The 20,183-nt window shown below is 52.8% G+C and overlaps 1 protein-coding gene across 1 annotated transcript in view; it reads left to right on the forward strand.

Moving 5' to 3' along the window:
- The window catches only part of ADAMTS16 (ADAM metallopeptidase with thrombospondin type 1 motif 16), a 212,872-nt gene extending 197,901 nt beyond the window's left edge, over positions 1-14,971 (forward strand). The window contains exons 18-22 of the mRNA XM_004698400.2: positions 731-932; positions 1,078-1,272; positions 2,394-2,618; positions 13,807-13,954; positions 14,830-14,971. Coding sequence (XP_004698457.2) covers positions 731-932; positions 1,078-1,272; positions 2,394-2,618; positions 13,807-13,954; positions 14,830-14,945 — 886 coding nt within the window. The 3' untranslated portion in view covers positions 14,946-14,971. The remainder of the gene's footprint in view (positions 1-730; positions 933-1,077; positions 1,273-2,393; positions 2,619-13,806; positions 13,955-14,829) is intronic.
- Positions 14,972-20,183: the final 5,212 nt, after the last annotated feature.

The following is a 20,183-nucleotide window of genomic DNA, read 5'->3' on the forward strand; positions in this document are numbered from 1 at the left end:
ATGCCCTTTGCCTCCTAGTTCTTTCCTCTATTTCCTTTTACTTTCCTCTTGTCCCACTATCATGTTCAGCCTTCATTTGGATTTCAGTAATTCCTCTTGGTTACATTGCCCCGGATCAAGCCCTACTAAGTCTACTACACCCTCCTCACCATTGATTTTGAATCACTTGTTGTTCCCTTCTCCCTGTGTTTGTTAACACCCAACAACCTTTATGGGTGCGGAAAGCCTCTTCTTTCTCCCTCAGAGCATAAGATAGCTTTGAACTGCTGACCTTGGGGGGAATAACCCAACATAGAACTCAGTACTCCATCAGAATTCTAGAACTGATGAGTTATTCTTGTCCAAAGTTAGCCCACCAAAGTTGGGCCATCCTGGGTTCTAAGGAGCATTCTGGTGGTATGTCTCCTGTGACTGGGTGGTTCTGTCCTGTGGCAGTCCACGGTTTCTCTCAGCTTCTTTGCCAACGCCAGTTTGAATGAAGGAGTCAACTCTTCTTCTGTCTTACTTTTTCACAGTCCAGCTTTCACAAGCATAAGAATCAGGTGCATGTCCATCAACAGAGTGCTATAATTGTTTATGGGACTTTAAGACGACCTTTTGCAGGGGAGAATCACGCAGCTGGGAAACCTACAGTTACTGTGACTACAGGTGGTGGACTGTGGACACCACCAGCCACTGTTGGTAAGGGCGTGCGACAGCCTAAGCCTTAGGATCTCTCTTGTCTCCCCAGCTGGTCCATCGGGAACTGGAGTGCCTGCAGCCGGACTTGTGGCAGTGGAACGCAGAGTCGGACTGTCCAGTGTACACAGCGGGCCCGATTCAGAGCACAGCCAGTCTTGGCCAGCCTGTGCCCTCAGCCCATGCCCCCCAGTAGACAGGCCTGCAACTCCCAGAGCTGCCCTCCTGCCTGGAGCACCGGGCCCTGGGCAGAGGTAACATGGGTAGGTGGTATGTGGGTGGAGGGCAGGCCCATTCCTGTGGGCTGCATTACAAGACCCCCCCAGCCCTGAGGGGCCTGTTTTCAGAGCCTTGACACAGGCAGATTCAGGGGACGAACTCCTCCTTCCTCCTGTGCAGTGCTCCCGGACCTGTGGGAAAGGGTGGAGGAAACGAGCCGTGACCTGTAAGAGCACCAACCCGCTGGCCAGAGCACAGCTGCTGCCAGACACCGTCTGCTCCGTGGAGCCCAAGCCCAGGACTCACGAGGCATGTCTGCTGAAACGCTGCCACAAGCACAAGACACTGCAGTGGGTGGTGTCTGCCTGGTCCCAGGTAAGTGATCTTGGTCTCAGGGAGGTGACCCCAGTCCCAGGGAGGTGACCCCAGTCCCAAGGAGATGAGCCCAGTACTAGGGAGGTGAGCTCAGTCCCAGGGAGGTGAGCCTGCTCCCAGGGAAGTGGCCAGTCAGCCTTGTTTAGCACCACCCACTCGGTTCTGGCTCAAATTGGCAATGTGGGTACCACCCTCAGAAGACCACTCCCATGATCCACCTCTACAGGGTCCTCCTCCCAGGAATATCCCTCTTGTCAGGAGTCCTCTACCCAGAAGCCCCCTTACCATGAGACTCCACCCCAGGGTCTCCTTCCTCAAGAGGCCCCACCTCAGGGTCTCCTACCTCAGTGTCTCCCTCCACAGGAGCTCCCTCCTCAAAGGACACTCCTCAGGGGACACTCTTCGTAGGAGCCCCTCCCTAGGACCTCAGGCCACACTGGGGCTTCTAATAGCAGGGACAGATCAGACTCAGGAGGCCTGCAGGACACACAGCTTTGCTCTCTGAGGCTTCCCACGGTTTGCATGGCCAATTCTCACCTCTGACCTTGTACAACAAGTTTCCTCTCCCCACCCCTGTTTCAGAGGCCAGTGTCAAGCCTGCTGGTGGGCAGTAGTGACCACTGACTGGCCATTATGCTGGTCACATCACCCAACATGCAATCCCACCCTCATGGTTTGACTGCCCTGCCCACATCACGCCCCACAACCCTATGCCGCAAGGACCTCAAGACCTTTTGTTGCTGGTTTAAGAGATGCCAGAGCTCTCTGCTCTCCATGGGATTCCCAAGGAAAGCCCCCAATTGGGTGGAGTAGAACTGCCCCATAATGATTTCCAAGGCCTTACGTCTGTATGGAAGCTTACTGCCTCGTCTTTCCCCCACAGAGTGGCGGATGGATTGGAACCACTGACCCTTTGCTTAGCAGTGATTGATTTAACCACTGTGCACCAAGACTAGACAGAAAGTACCATGCCTTTTCAAGTCTCCAGGGCTCTCCCCTTCATAGAATGTCTCCCACTGTCACCCACAGGAAAAGCCTCGGCTGACACCACTGGGGACATTCCTGCGGCAATGTCACAGCAGAGAAACCCTTTCCATGCCAGGCTCTGTTTTGTTTTCCAGTGCTCAGTCACCTGTGACAGGGGGACCCAGACCAGGTTCCTGAGATGTGCTGAGAAGTTCATTTCAGGGAAGTACCGAGAGCTGACCTCCAAGAAGTGTCTGCACCTGCCCAGGCCGGCTCTGGAGCTGGAACGTGCCTGTGCCCTGTCTCCGTGCCCCAAGCACCCGCTATACCCCTCTGCAGGGCCCCCACGGGCTGCCTGGGTCACCTCACCCTGGTCTCAGGTAAGGAGGTGCTGGGCCTGACACTGGGGCAGGGGGCCATGTGCAGGGCTCCAGCCCCAGGGCTGCCGGGGTGTCTGTGTTCTTGGGGATGGATTCCATCCTTGAGGCCATGTGGGTCTCCCTCTGAAGAGTCACTTGATTCGGCACAGGAAGTACAACCTGTTGTGTAAAATTGGACCAAACTGCCACAGAGAAAAGAGCGTTGCTGTTACATTCACCGATTCACCTCTGACCCCTACCAACCCTCGGTGCAATGCAAGGAAGCCCCACCCTGTCCTGCATCAGCCTCACAACTCTTCTGTTGCGGCTCATTGTGGCAGCCACTGTGTCGATCCATCTCCTGAGGGACTTCCTCTTTGTCACTAACCACCACCACCCCCTCACTTGACCAAGGCTGATGTCCTTTTCCAGGGACTGGCCTCTCTGACAACATGTCCAAAGTGTGTGAGACAAAGGCTCGCCATCCTTGCCTCTAAGGAGCACTCTGGGTGTCCTTCTTCCAAGACAGATCTGTTTGTCCTTTTGGCAGTCCGTGGTACTTGCAGTATTCTTTGCCAGCATTTTGCCATCGCTCAAACACATCCAATCACGTGTGCTCTCCCTTGTTCATTCTCCAGCTTTCAAATGCCTATAAGGTGATGTGCAAAATGCCATGGATGGAGCCAAGCACACATTAGTCCTCAAAGTGACGTCTTTGCTGGTTAACACTAGATCGTGTGCAATGCGATACATCATTTGATTTTCTTGTCTGTCACTTCCTTGAGCCTTGATTGGGATCCAAACGAAAGGAAATCCTCAGCCCTTCAATCTCGTCTCCTCTGACCATGATGCTCCCTCTTGGTCCACTTCTGAGAATGCTGACCCGTACTGCAGACCGCGGTCTTTGGTCTTCATCAGAAAGTACATCAAGTGCTCCGTCAGGGAGGAAGAGGCTGTCCAATTCTGAGGGGTTCGGTGCTAAAAATCTGAGTAGCAACAAAATATTTATGGTGACACCATTTTGAAAGATTACGGGCAGCCACAGCTTATCACACCCCACACTTCATCCCCATGCACCCCCAGTAACTGTGGAACAAATGCACCTGCCCCCGCCTCCTGTCCATGGTGTCTGTTTGCAGTGACCAGAGAAAATAGGCATGTGGTTCAGGTGATGGATCAAGTTCATCTGAGCTGATGAGCACCAAGTGCATGCAGAGAACATGAATGGAACATGCCGGGCATTGGGCCCAACTCCAAGTCACCTGATAACCTCACAACAGTGTGAGCTCCACCGAAGGAAAGCTAAAACCAACCAAGCCAGCACGACAAACTGCTGTTCAGAGTGGATTCCCTTTCACGAGACTCCGTGGGTTACAGCGAAAGACAACTATGCTCTGGAAGGTTCTCTTTATTTACAGGAGCTTATTGTCAGGCCTTTCTTCCATGACCCTCCTGCATGGGTTTGAACCCACAACCTTTGGGTCAGACCTGAGCAGTTTGCACTACCCAATCAATCCTCACATCTGTGCAGAGGGAAGAGACAAGGGTCATCCACCTGACCTGACGCCCTGTCCAGCTTTGCCAGCTCCACTTGGGGTTCCTCGAATACTTCCAAGCTGATGTCACCTTTTTCCACTGGAAACGTGTAGGCATCTGTCCCAGAGACATTTCAACAGGAATAGCTCACATGATGGAAGTAGAGCGTACTTGAGTGATGTTCTTTGCACGCACCCCTAGCGTGTTGCAGATCGCGAGGTCTGGTGTTATTAAAGGGAAAGTTTGCGGCCCTGCTGCATCAGGCTCAGGCACCAATGCCGTGTTCCCAACAAGGTGCTCTCGTTCTGTCTCTGTGTCGTCGCATTTGATCATTCTCCAAATATTTATTTTTCATCGCATTGTTGCACGTTGGAGCAAGGGCACTGAGAAAGAAAGGCCAAGGGAGACAAAGTGTCCTTGAATGAAGGTGCTGGTAAGGACGATTGAAAGGACCACGAACAGCCGGAAGAGCAAACAGGCTGTCTTGGAAGAAGCACAGCCAGAATGCTGCGTGGGAGCAAAGATGGCATACTTCAGCCATGTTATGGGGGAGAAGAGTCCCTGGAGAAGGTCATTGTGCTCTAAAGTAGAGGGGCAGGGAAAAAGAGGAAGACCCCCAACAAGATGGACGGACACAGGGGCTGCAGCAATGCGCCCAGCACGAGACCCGAGTGAGCACGGTGCCCGGCGGGTGGCGCTTTGTTCTGTTGGACACAGGATCTCTGCGAGTTGGAACCAACGCTACGGCCCCTACGCAATAAAACAGCAAAACCAAACCTAGCATCTAAAGAGGCTTTAAAGACTGGTGGTTTCCTACAAGCTTCTCGAAGCCCCCTCGTATCTCTGAAGGGTGACTGCATCCAAAACGCCAACATCTTCTCATCGAACGGCCAAGATTCAGACTCGTGGCGGCCCCACCCGTGTGGGGGTAGACCTGTTCTCTGTAGGGTCCTCAATGGCGGGTCTTTCAGAAGTGAATCACCAGGCCTTTCTTCTGAAGGGCCCAGGGGTGGACCCCGTCTTCTGGGCTTTAGGCTGTCAGCAGAGGAGCACATTCAGAGCGCTCCCAACGTCTCCTTCCAGCTGATTCTCTGTCCTGCGTGTATACTTGTGTTAGGCTGAATTCTCAGAAGAACCAAAACCAGCGGTATCAATATACGTAAATATATGTTTATATATACATATATTTCTGTATATTATATTTATATTTACATATATGTGTATACATTTTTTCTCATATGTATATAAGAGAATATATGTATATGGTGTGTGTATCTATACACACACACACACACAGACACATGAGAGAGAAATGTATATGTTCACACAGTTGTAGAAGCAGTTGAGTTCAGTTCGGTTTCAAGTCTGTGGGTTAGAGGTTAGGCTGGCATCTTCTCCAGACCGGAGTAGCTCTGGGGTCTGATATAGTTCCAGCTCCATCACTGGCAGGGGTGCCACACCAACGGCAGAGGCAGATGAGACCTAGGTCAGCAGGTCAGATGGCTCCCAGGACCGCAGACAACATGGCAGTAGTTAATGAGCCAGATGAAGGCACCAGAACCAGGGCGGAGGTGGGGTTGGGGGAAGCAAGCAAGCTTCCCCACCACACTCACAGCCATGGAGTTGATTCTGACCCATAGTGACCCTATAGGCCAGAGTAGAATTCCCTGCAGGTTCTAGAGACGGTAACTCTTTCTGAGAGTAGAAAGCCGCATCCTTCTCCCACACAGTGGCTGGGCGTTTCAATCTGCTGACTTTGCGGTTTGCAGCCCGAAGCATAATCACTAGACTTCCAGGGCTCCAAGCTTCCCTACAGTACCCGTTTATATGGGAATTAGATTGGCCCCCTGAGGAGACGTCCTTTGATTTGCATCAGGGCTGTGACCTGAGTGATGGGGGAGTTTGTACTCTACCCCAATCCTTGGCTTCTCACAGCAGATCCCCTCATGATGTTGGTTACATTATGTTCAGTCATATCAGGAGGGGGTTCCTGCCAAACCAGGGAGAATCCTGGCCCAGCCAAGTTCACGGGAAACTTGTCCCTCACAGTGCCCCTTCCAGTAAGACAAAGAAGCCCAGAGCAAAGCTCGGGTGGCTTGGGTGATACACCCCCTTTCTCTGCCCCTTGGGAATGCACTTGGTAAACAAGATGCCTACTGCTGACACCACTGAGCCCCAAACCCTTCCCTTTGTCGACGGGAACTCTGCGGCTGAAATTGACTCCCCTCCCTCCAGCTGCCTGCTCCTTTCAGAGACTCCAGGCATATGCAGAAAGAGAAAACCTACTTTGCTCCTGTTTTTGTTGGTATTAGCTGTGATCCAGTTGGTTCCGACTCATTGTGACTCCATGCCCAAGGGAACAAAGCACTGCCCAGCCCTGCGCCGTCCTCACAGTGGTTCCTGTGCCTGAACCCATCGTTGCAGCCACAGGGTCGATCCATCTTCTGGAAGGCCTTCCTCTTGACCAGGCATGGTGTCCTTCTTCAAAGCCCGGCCATCTCTCCTGACAGCATGTCCAAAGTACTTGAGACGAAGTCTCACACTCCTTATCACTCTGGAATAGAACCCACGTCTAGCCCAAACAAGGAAGAATACACCTTGAGTAGCTTTTGTCCGTCTGAAATATCCGCATCGCTCTCTAAGATGTCAGTTTTTATCCTAAGTTCCCTGTAGCTATTGATCTAGGGCGATTCCTTTACGATATCTTACATCTGTGATATTTGGGATAATCACCCCAAGGACTGAGCTTGCTGTGAACACCTGCTCCCAGGACCTGCCCTCAATGCCGGAGGGAGGGAGAGGAATGGTCAGGGGAAATGAGTGGTCAGCTGCCTGGCTGGACTTGGCCTGGATGGGTTATTCTTGTGGCTATTTAAAAGCTGGCCTTTCTGTTCCAAGGGCAGTTGTTTCTGTTGCTTTAAATGCCTTTGCTTATCATGATTTTTTGGGGTGCGTGCACATTAAGCACTGACGTAAATCATCTGTCTCATGTGGGCTTAACTGCAGGTGTTTCACAGCTGAGTTGGTCTGGGAAAGACTTAGGAGCAAACAGCTGTCGGACTGTCTGTCTGAGCCAATGAAACAGACCTGGGTGGACAGTCAGAGCTGGCCAGAGTGGGTCTGGCTCCCTGCAGGGGCTCCTCAGCAGGACTGTGTGTGGAATATTCTGGAAAACCATACCTCTAAGGGGCAAGTGGTGTGTCACAGATAAACAGGTCCAGATTTCATGGTGGCTATTGAAGACGGAACTTTGATACCAAACAGATACACACACAGAAGCCCTGGTGTCTTTTAATTACAAGGTCAACAGTTCAAAACCAGCAGCCCCACTTCAGGAGAAAGGCAAGACTTTCTACTCCCATAAAGAGTTACAGGCAGAGACCCACAGTGATTGTCCTCTCCTGTCCTGTGGGGGTTGCTGTGAGTCAGCATCAACTCGATGGCGATGTGTTTGGTTTGGAGATACACACATGCTCCCTCACATGCAGAAGCAGAATTACACACATGCTCACATGCTCACATTGAAAACTTGCAGGCAGACAATCATCAGCTAGCATTAAGGTACCAAGGACACCCATGGGGTCAACACCCCCGATGGGTGCTTCGGCTGTCTATCTGTGGTCAAGCCCGATGCATGAGGCTCCGGCACCACGTGAGCAAAGCAGAAGCTCTGATCAGTCTTTGAAGAAAGCAAACAGGAGACAAGGCCAACAGACCCTTGGCCCAGCCATGCTCACCCTGTCCCCCACCAGGGGCTGACCCCTCTTTCTCACTATCCTTTACACCAGAGGGTCTGCTCCGAGGTCTGGCTGGCAGCTGCCTCTCTCCCAGGCCCCCAGCCTCTTGTCAATGTACAATCCCTGCTGGATCAGCATGGGCCAAGTTGTGCTGACTTACCAGTGTGCAGTGGACAGTGTCATATGTCTGCTACTACATCTAAGCTGAACTCCAAACCCGCTGACTCATGATGGTCCACTGTGGTTTTCCGCAACTATTGCTGTTTGTGGGAGTAGAAAGCCCGGTCTTTCTCCCAAGGAGCTGCTGGTGGTTTCGAACTGCTGACCGTGCAGATGGCAGCCCAGCACGTGCTACCACATCAGCGCTCATGAAACTGTCACTGCCGTTTTGTAAGTCAGCACAGTGAACTCGTGTTTTGAGGTGCTGAACCCCCGTGGAACAATCCACTACAGGTGAGTAAGCACACGGAGACCCGCGCCTACCTCTCTGATGCAATGCTCCGCCCCTGGGCAGGTGCTCCATGGGTCCGAGCAGTTGTTTGTGTCCCCGACACCTCTGCCTCCAGCATCACTGCTGGAATCCTGTGGCTTGTGCTCTGCACTGGCCTCCCTGATAGATCCACGTGCACCTGCAGAAGCCCCTGAGCAGAAAGTCGAGACACTGCCACCAACGAAAGCAACCTGAGCCTGAGGGAGGCCTATGAGCCCTGCACGGGATACACTCTTTTAGCCCAGGAGGCAAACTTCCGGCAGGAAGATGCTGGACTCTCTGGCTCTGGGGGTGGACAAGCAGGGCGTGGCTGCCTCCCACGGTTGTTCTGCTGCTTCCACTGTTCCTCCGCCACCTTCACCGTCACCGCTTGCTCGCCGCTTCTGAGTCCAGCAGGTTCTCAGCACAGGGACCCCAAGTCTGCTCCAGACTCCACTTGGGAGCAGAGAGGTCCTGATACTCTCACTGGGACGGGTTCTGCTGTAAGAAGTAAGAAGATACCTCGTCAGTGTCAAGGCATGGACTTCCCGTCAGGACCATGTACCCACCAATCCCCTGGAGGAACCAGAAGTCACTCGATTTGCATAGTCCCAACCATGCAGTTTCATGGTCATGAAGCTAGAAAGGCCAGAAAAGCCGTGTAAAAGTGACTTATGGTATCACACACACAACAGACATATTCAGACTCACCCTCACGCATAAAACTCACCCACAGCACCCTCACATGCACATACACAGGCACTCACCCACACAAACACGTGCACACACACAAAGGCATGCGCAGCCCATTACAACACAGTCAGTGCCACAGGGTGCATACACGTTTGCACACTCATGAACACATTCATGTTTCTTGCTCACACCTCATGAGTTCACTCTCCCCCTCCTGCTCACTTGCACACACAAGCACGCTCACACACAAACACACTCACGCACAAGTGCCTAAATTCTTCTGCAGACTCTCTGTGTCTCACAGATCCTGGCTCCCTTCGCGTCTCTGGTGAACCCTGATACAGGGGCCCCAAAGTCACTGTCAGCGAGCACTCCTGGCTGGTCACACGCAGTCTGACTTGCGCAGGAGGTGCTTGCCTAGGACCTGCAACCTGACAGCGAGGGTCCTTGGGGGAGAAGTGGGGGTCACACACACGCCCCCTTTCATGCAGCACCAGCCTGTGTGTCAAAGCCCCTGGTGAGTCTCAGGACGTGCCGCGTAGCACCCAGGGTGTCAGAATGTTACCTGGCCAGTCTTCTGGCAGGTGTGTCCTGCCTGGCTCCCATTCCTGGCATTTCTGAACAGCAGCCTTGTGTGAGAACAATACGCTTCATTGTGTCTAGACGGTGTGGAGTGTTCCTTCTGGAGTGGTTTCATCCCTGCGGTTTGGCTTGTTTGTTTCTTCACACACGTCCAGCTTCCTTTGTCTCTCCTTGGGTCACACCTGGCCTCTGGCCCTCAATACACCTCACACACCTGGCCAGGTAATGACATATTGTCAGGAGAGACCAGTCCCTGGAGAAGGACATCATGTTGGTAAAATAGAGAGGGTCTGTCAGCAAAAAAAGAGGAAGACCCTCAATGCAGTGGGTGATTGACACCGTGGCTGTAACAATGGGCTTGCGCCCTGCCTTGTGCAGCTCTCCGTGGCTTCTAAGTCAGATGATACCTTCAGTAGGACAGGGTTACCCAGATGTGTGAGCATGGGACAGGGGCACCCAGAGGCTCTGATGTTGGAGTTGAGAAGGGGCTTCGTTTGACTGTGTCCCTGTAAGGCTGGGCTTGTCCACATGCTCCTCGGCCTGGAACACCAGAAAGGTGGCTGGGTGTGTGCACTGTCTGCAGCCGCTCCAGTGAAGTAGCACAAACTGGGGCTGACACCAGCAGACATTTATTTTCTTGCTGTTTTAGGGGCAACAAGCCCCAAACCAGGGCCCCAATGGGATGATTCTCCCTCTGAGGATGTTTGGGAAGAATCCTTCCCTTTTTTTCAGGTGGCCCCAGGCATCCCTTGGCTGGTGGCTTCAAACTCCAGTCTCTACCTGCCTTCACAAGGTGACCTCTGTCTGTGTGTGCCTCTCCTCTTCTTGTCAGGACACCAGTCATATTGGATCCAGGGTTCTCCCCACTATACAGACCCATGTGGACCAGTTGCGTCTGGAAAGACAAACAAGGTCACATTCTCGGATACCAGAGATGAGGACTTAAACAAATATTCTTTGGGGGACACAGCTGAACCTGCAAGTTGGTGATCCAAATCCCACATGCGGCTCTGTATTCCTCATGATAGACCCAGAGCCTAGTGGTCCTCAGGCCCAGAGAACAATTCTGCCCCCTCACACCATACCCCACCTCCTGCTGTGCCCCTGAGTGAGTTCACTAGACCATAACTCAGACCCTTGGTTCTATCAGATGGTCCCCTATCCAGACCCGAGATGGATTCAGAATACTGTTAGCCCCCCACAGTGAAAGAAGGGGACCTTTCACCAGGAAGCCAGCTCCTAGATAAGTTTTTCACTTAAGGGGCTCATCCATCCCTCCTTTCTCTCCCGTGGTCCCCTCTATGAATTCACAGCTGCCACTGGCCAGAGACAGGCTTTCCGTCAAGTCGTTAGGGAACCATCTCTGCCCTTGTCCTTGACTTCACCTTACAGCGGGTGTTCTACCACTTAGACTCAGAAGCCCGTCTGTTCTTTTTGTTGAATCCAGGTATGTCATGTCTGTGAATCCCCCACTCTAATGGGTTGCATGGTGTCCTCCAAGGTTGGAGTCCTTGACCCTTCTGTCTGTGGACACAATCCCATCTGGGAATAGGATTGTCCTTGTTGCATTCCCAAGGCCATGCCCGTGTAGGGTGGGTCCTCAACTCTGTCACCTCGGAACTATGAAGAGCAGCCCAGGCACAGAGACAAGACCAACGAGCAGACACTGGAGAGGGCAGAAAACAGTGACCCCGATACACCCACAAGCCCAGGAAGCCCAAGCACTGCCGGACTTTAGAAGCCGGGGTGGACAAGGAAGGGCCTGTAGAGTTGTTGCCATTCGGTGCCATTGGCTTAGTTCAGACCCATCGCGACTCTATGCACCAACGAGTGAAACACAGCCCAGGCCTGGGCCATCCTCACAGGCATTGTGTCAATCAACCCACCTCACCTCTCTTTGGTTTTTTTTTGCTGGCTGACCCTCTTTATTTTACCAGCATGATGACCTTCTCCCGGGACTGGCCTCTCCTGACAGCATGTCCAAAATGCATGAGATGAAGGCTAGCAATCTTTGTCTCTGAGGAGCTTTCTGATTGCACTTCTTCCAAGACAGGCTTGTTGGTTCTTTGACAGTCCAAGGTACTGTCAATATTCTTCTCCAGCACCACAGCTCAGAGACATCCGTTCTTCTTTGGACTTCCTAATTCCACGTCCCACTTTCACTAGCGTATGAGGCCATTGAAGATGCCATGGCTTGGGTCAGATGCGCCATCGTCTGTAAGGTAACCTCATTGCATTTCAGCTCTCTAAAGCGGTTTTGTGCAGCAGATGCACCCAATGCATATGCCATTTTTATCTCTTCACACCTGTGTCCATGAGCATTGACTTTGGATCAAAGCCAGACAAACTCTGCTAAAGACACATGCTGAACTTAGACTGCAAACCTCCTGAAAAGAGATGAGAACTTAAAGGTCTATCCTTTAAAGCATCTGCTTGCAGCATTTCTAGCAGTGCCAAGAAGCTGAGAGGCATCTAACCAGGGGTCTTGGCAGTAGACCGTTTTCATTCTTCCTCTTTCTCCCTCCAAGCTTCCTGCATGTGGTCCTGATGGTGGGTCTCTGGGACCTCTCTCCCTGTTCTACCCTCTTCATCCACCACCACTGCCCTGGACCTGGCCACCCCACCACACACACAGGATAGTGTCCTCCTGCCCAGTGTCCTGATAGGTACTCCACTCTGCCACTCGGGGTTCCCAATATATGGTGTTATTTGTCATAGTTACATAATCTGGTGTCAACTTGAGACTATTAAGAGCAGGGTAGGGTTTAGCCTGCCAATCAGGTCACAGCTTGATGACCTCATTTGGAGGTACAACACAGATAAATAGCTCACTGGAGGCCAGATACACTCACTCCCTGTGAGACATTCTTGTTGACAAGCCACATGGCACATGGAGCTACGCTAGAGCCCTGGAGCTGGATGAGTCATGTGGAGATCCACACCAGCGCTGAGATGCTTCCACCACCACTGGATCCACAAGACTTTCCACCCACTGTCCTGTGATCTTCCTGCATCCAGTATCATTGTGTGAGTCTGAAGAGGAATATATCAGACCTGTGGGCTAATATTGGACTTATGGAATTGATCTGAACTGGGCTGGGATGTTTCCTTAATACACAATTATTCTTTGGTATAAAGTTCTCTCTTACACACATGAGTGTCTCCCTGGATTTGATTCTCTTGTCTACCTGGACTAACACACCACTTCCCTCCGCAAATGCCGTCCAGAGAAGGAATAGGAAATGAGGCCGGATGGAAGCTGGAGTCACCTCCTCTGTTGTTATCCATCCAGCCATGTCAAGCCTTTTCTTTGTGCCGCCAGTGGGTCCCTTTGAGCCATGGACCCATCGTATCCAAACCTCAGCACAGCCTTCTCCAGCCTTGGTCGCTGTTCTACAGGGGGGAGGTTGAGTGACAGGTGATGGAGAAAGGGTCCGTGGCCACGACGGAGCACGGTGGGACTGGAAGCTGAATGTAGCCTGTTCTGCTCCGGACAGTGCCCCTCTAAGGGAAGAGCCTCCGGGGGGAGCATCGTGAAGAGTGAGACCCGCAGCCGTGCTGAAGGAGCTGGGTGGGGTGGGCCATTGCTCAGGGTGGGGAGGACTAGGGAGGAAAGGAATCTATTACTCCGCCCTGTAGGTCCATCCTGTGATGATTAGGGTGAGTTTCAGGCTCCGGACTTTGAGGAGGACCCAGAATGTGTAAGAAAGTCATTTGGCTCCCTGAAGTCCAGTGTGTGGACACCCACTGGCAGTCCCTCTTCTCGGACACTGCAAGGAAAACCCAAAACGTGGAGTTTAAAGCCCAAAACTTGTGTTTTAATCACAAAGGGTGACTTTTATGTAAACTTATTTTGGGGGGCAGGGGGGAGAGACAATCTCATCTATTCTCAGCAGCGCCTGTCATTTGAGGAGATGAGATGCCGTTCCACGTACTGCTATCTTTGCATTCAGTTCACTTCTTAAATGTGCTCCCCTTCCACAAAGAGCCCAATCTCAGGAAGCTGGGGTTCAGACTTGAACAGCAGACTCCAGGGTTTCAACCCCTAGCCAGTCCTGACCGGTTCCGCAAGTGAGCAAAGGGAATCCCTGCTTCGGTGGGTCCGTCGCACTTGCGGAGGGTGTTCTCCCTACGATGGTCGGCACTGCTGTCTAAGCTGTCTGCATTATGGCCCATGTGCTTCCTCCCGCAGTGCACAGCCAGCTGTGGAGGTGGTGTGCAGACCCGGGCAGTGCAGTGCCAGAAGGGGGCACACATGGCCAGTGGCTGTAGCGCCCACCAGAAGCCTCCGGCCTCGCAAGCCTGCAACACCCATTTCTGCCCCATCACAGAGAAGAAAGGTAAGTGCCCTGCGCCTGGGCCCAAGCTGCTGCTCCCAAACGGGGGTGTAAGTTTGGAGGGCAGTCCCATAGAGACCGGAGACAGGGGGCTGCCTGAAGGTCAGAGGGCCCTCTGATGCCCAGGTCTGGAATCTGCCACATGCTCATTCATGCCCCCCTCCTGTTCCCTGTGCCCTCCCACCTTCTTGCCATGGCTAGATGGTTCCCATTTATACTGTGAGAGAGTATATTGCCCCATACAGTCTCCAGGGCTCTCTGTGTCCTCCTTACGGGGCAGACTACCAAGTCTTCTTGCTCTCAGGGCTGTGGGACGGGTGCTATCCACCCCTATTTGGCCAGCAGCCAACGGTTGACCCTGGTGTCCCCAGGGCCCCTCCACGTGTCTCCTAGCTCCCAGGGATGGCTTGGTGTCAGGGGAGAGCTGTGGATGGGATGCAGCCCGCAGGACTTGACTTCTATCCTGAGCTGCTCACCCCAGGAAAAAGGCTGGTTGGGCCCTGCCCAGTGCTGGGATGAAGGTTCGGTGTCCTCCTCGGGGTCTGCTAGCAGCGACCTCCCAAGAGGAACCATGGTTTTGAGGCAGCCCAGGTTGGACTCAACCCCCAAAGTCAGACAACTGGATCCAGTCAAAAGAGCTTCAGTTGTCTTGGGTGGGGGTGGGATTGGGGGTAAGTGAAGGGGTGGGTGTTGCAGGAAACAGGGAAAAAAATGCCAGTTTTTCAGGACACTTCCAAGAAGGGGCTTATAGAAAGGGCTGGTTCTGCAGGCCCCTGTCAGCGCTGAAGAGCTGCCCCCTTGTAGCGTGGTCAAAACCGTGACATGCACTTTTCTGTTGGCCCTGAACACGCTGCCTGACACCACTGGTCTCCTTTCAGATGCCTTCTGCAAAGACTACTTCAGCTGGTGCTACCTGGTGCCGCAGCACGGAGTGTGTGGGCACCGCTTCTACGGGCCGCAGTGCTGCCGGGCCTGCTCCCAGTCCAACCTGTGAGTGGCCGGCGCCCCTCCAAGAGGCCCCGTGCCCCGCAGCCTGGGAGCCAGAGCGCCTCCGCTCTGCACACCGCCCAGCCAGGGAAGAGCCAGACCTGGAGATGCACCCGGTCAGCCTGTTTGATGTGGGCCATGTGTGGGTATGTGTGCTTGCATGTGTGTGTACATGCTGGTGTGTGTGTGCATCCATGTGTACCGTGAGCATGTATGCACTAGTGCGTGCACCTTTGAGCATAAACACACACATATGTGTGACATGTATGCGTGCACTTGTATGTGTCTAGGTACATGTGCATACCGGTGTGAGGTGTATGCTTATGTGTGCATACGCACACATGAGCATATGTGTACTTCTGTGCCTGGTGTGTGAATGCATACGCGTGTGATGGTGAGTCTAGTTACGTACACCTCTGTTCATACACCCACATGCACACACAACGTATGAGCTCCTGTCCGGTTGAAACCTGGATGGCCACCAAGCGAGCCTCCTGGGCTGTGGGCAGAGGTCCGCCTCTGCGGGGGACGGCGACAGGCACCACCAGCGGCATTGCAGACGCGTCTCCTCAAAAAGGCAAGCAGGGCTGAGCGTGGTCATCCCAGCCTGCCCGGGGCCTTCTGAAAGAACAGAAAGGACATAGGTGATGAAGACATGAAACTACGCGCCCCTGCTGTGCCAGCTTTGAAGGACTGGCAACTGTTAACCACTGTGCGAAGCAGCGGGCGCAGGACCCGAGACTCAGTCCCCAGGGATTGCACAGCCCCCGAGGTCGCCACACGCCTCCACGCTTCTACAAGAGCTGGGCCCCTGCCGGAAGAGAAGTGGGGTTCTGTTCTGATTCGGGGTCCTGATGATGGATTCCGGAGCCAGGAATTCCTAGAGACCGGGGGTCAGACTTTTATACTTTATGCTTTATCTTTCTCAGTTATTCCAAGGGAGCTCGTGTACGGAAGTCTATTTCTTAGTGCCTCTTGTCTAATCGAGGATGGATCAGAATGACCGCTTGACCCCACCTAAGGAAGGATGGTTGTGGCCAGCCCTGCCGTCCTGTAAAGGCCTGTGGTGCGGCCCTAACAGCCACCAGCCCCAGAGGCCCGGTCAAGGGCTCTCACCGCAGGCTGTCTCCACTCCGTAACATCAGCCTTTCAGGTGGAAGGAAACCCGATGTCACAGTGGGGTTTCCATAATGGTGCTGTCTTCCACCCCACTCTCCAACAGGACTCCTCCATTCTGAAAGGGCGCCCGGATATTTATATTGCCGAAGTTTTATAATAAATTTTATATTGTACAGTGTGCTCCTGAATGGCTTCATATTCCTTCACTGGGCCTATTTCTGGGATCTGAAGGTGGATACAGAGAACTGGGGGGCTGGTCTTCCAGGGAAGCTAGGGGGATGTGGACATCAGTAGAACGTTCAGAAAGCTGGCGGAGGAGATACCCCACCTGCAGGAGCAGTGGGGCCGCCTGGCATGGGAGTCGGTGGGTGTCTTGGTGCCCTGGTGCTGCCAAAGCATCATTGCACTGAGCCCTGATTTTAGAAAACATGCACATCAGGTTCCACAGGTCTGAAGACACGGGCCCTAATGCAGGGTGTTGGCAGCACTTTCTCCCCTGGGGACTCTGTGGGAAGACATACCCTGGTCTCATTCAGCTACTGGTGGTCCCTGCTACTTCATGGCATCCCCACACCTCACAGGGTGTATTCCCCCAGGTATGACTCAGTCTCCCTGCCTGTTGTCCCCTTTTACTCAGAAGGCATGGGGAACCATACTATTCTGGGATGATCTGGTTAGCTGGCACCATCAACAGGAAAAACTCTTTCCTACTGGGTCCCATTCTAGTACAGGGCATTGTTTCCCAAAGCGGGTAGTACCACTCTGTATTAGTCTGGGTTGACTAGAGAAACCAATCCATAGACACTCATATGTGTGTAAGAGAGAACTTTATATCAAAGAGCAAGTGTACATTAATAAAACATCCCAGCCCAATCCAGATCAAGTCCCTAAGTCCACCATTACCCCATATGTTGATACTAGTTCATAATTTCCTCGTTAGACTCACATAGTCATGCAATGATGCTGAATGCAGGAAGATCACAGCCCAGTGGGTGGAAAGTCTTGTGGATCCAGTGGTGCTAAAGGCATCTCAGCACTGGTGTGGGCCTCCACGTGGCTCTTCCAGCTCCAGGGCTCTAGCATAGCTCCATGTGCTTGTCAGCAGGAATGTCTTGCAGGGAGTGTGTGTGTGCTGCCTTCAGTGAGTTATTTATCTCCTCAGTGCCTCCAAATGAGGTCATCAAGCTGTGACTTGATTGACAGGCTACCCCCCACCCCTTCACTCTTAATAGTCTCAGGTTAACACCAGATCATGTAACTACCACATGCTCCCTGTGAACTCTGGAAGGATGCAAACTAGTCCACCCTGTGGATTCCGATTCATAGTGAGTGACCCCATAGGACAGGAGAGAACTGGTCCTGTGGGTTTCTGAGGCTGACACTCTTCAAAAAGATTTGATTGCCATATTGTCTCAATGCTCTGAACTGAGGAGGTGTTCTTGAGAGAAATCCTATGGTTCCCATGAAGAAATCTAAAAGCCCATGTTGAGAGAAAATGAACCTTCCATCCAGTGGTGTGACTGTCTGGACACTAAGACACACATGGACTAAAAGAGGACCACTCTCCACTCCTTCTCCATGATCAGGACTGTGAACTCCATCACAGGGTACCAGTCCTCCTAAGCCACAGGGAAGTGTCAGGGTGGTCCTCCTGCCTCTGGGTCTCCAGGAGTCTTAGTTGATCAGACTCCTCATGGATCTTTGCGTGGTTCCACACTGCTGTGTTTGCAGAGGGTGGGAAGGGGGGTTGGGCTGATGTCTCTACAATCTTCGTAGCACATGGGCTGATGAATAGATCAACATTCAGATGCACTGTCTGGTTTGGCAAGACCCAGCTTCACCTGTCACAGTGGACGTTTGGGGCCCTTTTATTTCTTTGCTTGTTTCTCAATTGCCTTCAGCGGCAGTGACAAGCTGCACAGAAAGCCTTTGTTCGCAGTCATATAGGCTTGCCAGGAATCCCCCCAGGTGCTGCTCAACCCCAAGGGGTTTGGCAGAGGTGACCTAGCTGAACACCCAGTGCACAGCCTGTCTGGGTTGGCCAAAACCACAATACGTGTTGGAGTCAACCCAGCAGCTCCCAGAATTTCCAGACTGAGGCAAGAAGCCCAGACAAAACAGAGAGCGGAGGGTGAGGAGGAGCCGGAAGAGTGCCAGCCAGATAAACCCAAACACTGCCTGCCTGCTACCTCCAACTCCCCTATCGCTCCCTGTGCCGGACACAAGACGCCCACTGGAAACACCACGACCTCAGCAAAGTTAGTCTGAAGAGTGACTTCAAGCACTCCGGAAAGGTATCTGCCCTCTTCTTGTGAAAGTCCCGCCTAGCCCACCCTCTCCCAAAGTTCCTGTGGTGTCCTCCTCTCAGCCATTCTGAATACCATTAGGGAATGCAAACTTAGGACTCTTATTCTCAGAGCCGTCGGGTGGATTCTGACTTTCAGCGGACCCTGTAAGACAAGGTAACTTTTCACAGGAGTAGAAGATCTCTTCCTCCTTCCTCAGAGCAACCAGTGGCTTTGAACTTCCTTCGGACCATGTGGGTCGCAACCCCATGTGCAACCACTCCACCGCTAGGGTCCCTTAACTTGGAGACCGATTCTCCGGGTCAGCATGGGTCTGGCTGTGTCTCCTTACTAATCCGTATCAGTCATTGCCTCCTCGTCCAGGAGGCTAAGAGGTGGAAGCCTGCATGCAATCAGTATTGTTCACCCCACACTCTCTTCAGTGTGGGCTCTCACAAAGCTTCCCGTGGGGGCCTTTGTGGGGGCCTGACCCCTCGCAGGGGTTCTCAGTATCGCCAATGGGCCTTCCATCCAAGCTGAGAGTTCCAGAAATTGGGACGGAGCATTCTTGAAAGACTTCTTGGAAACCGTAGCTCCTTCTTTCCTTCAGAACACGCTTAGAGAGGCTTGGAGTGCACGGTGGGTGTTCACACCCACACTCGCTGGATTTCGTATTCTGGGTGCTGTGGCCACGTCTGGATACCGCGTCGGTGAGCACTGGCCCCTGCCTTCACTGCCGCCCTGGGCTCGGGTCGGTTTGGGAATGGCGGCAGGGTGGCGATGAAGAGCTGGAGCGCAGGCTGCCCACGGGCAGGGTCCCCTTGAGACTGGCACCCTCACGGTGGTGCCAGGGCCTCTCTGTGTGAACGGTTCCAACGTCTCCCCCAAGGTGAGGTGCCTTCCCTGACCCTGAGCTGGAGCAACAGAGGTTCTACAATGACCCACTTGATTTTTCAGAGTTTACAAAATGTCCAACTTGGAACGCTATGACTTTGGAAACTCTACAAAAACCCAAACTCGCTGTGGTTGAGTAGGTGCTGACTAACAGGGACTCCACAGGACAGGGTAGAACTGCCACTGTTGTTTCTGAGACTGGAGAAAAGCCAGTCTTTCTCCCGCAGAGCAGCCAGCGGTTTCTAACTGCCGACCTCGTGGATCACAGCCCAACACATTTCCACTGCATCACCAGGGCTCCTGATTTGGAAGCTAAGTTTGCTTTAATACATTTGCCTATTTTAAATCAAATGAACCAAAGATGTGAAAAACATAAAGCCCCATACTGGGGCTCATGGTTGAAAGGCAAGGCAGTCTACGGGCACTCTGGGGAGGCCAAGTGAGACAGCCCACATGGAGTTGACCAGAACCCCAGCAGATGTAGATATGTTTTCTGAGTCTGTGAATTGGTGCTTAATGGCTGCTGACGTTATGGATGGCCTGTCCTGATTTGAGACCTGATGAGCTGTGGGATGACGTCAAGAATATCATACATGAAGAGAGGGAGGGGGTTGGACATGTTATCAGTAGAGACCAGCCCCGAGAGAAGGGCATCCAGAAAAGGGGGTTAGGTCTTCAACAGGGTGGGTTCACACAGTGGGTACACCTCTGGGCTCAGGAGAGCATTTGCGGATGTGGCACAGTACCAGGCAGTTTTATTTTGTCGTACGAGGGTGTATTAGTCTGGGTACTTTAGAGAAACAAATCCACAGCAACTCCTGTATAAGAGAGTTGTATGTAAAGAAAGTGTGCATCACAAAAACATCCCAACCCAATGCTGCCCAAGCCCACAAGTTCAACATTAACCCATCTACCCAACGCCAGTCCACAAACTCCTCCACCTCAGA

Source organism: Echinops telfairi, unplaced genomic scaffold (assembly GCF_000313985.2).
Source record: "Echinops telfairi isolate 266 unplaced genomic scaffold, ASM31398v2 ScPeMD7_7469;HRSCAF=8507_1, whole genome shotgun sequence".
NCBI lineage: Eukaryota > Metazoa > Chordata > Mammalia > Afrosoricida > Tenrecidae > Echinops > Echinops telfairi.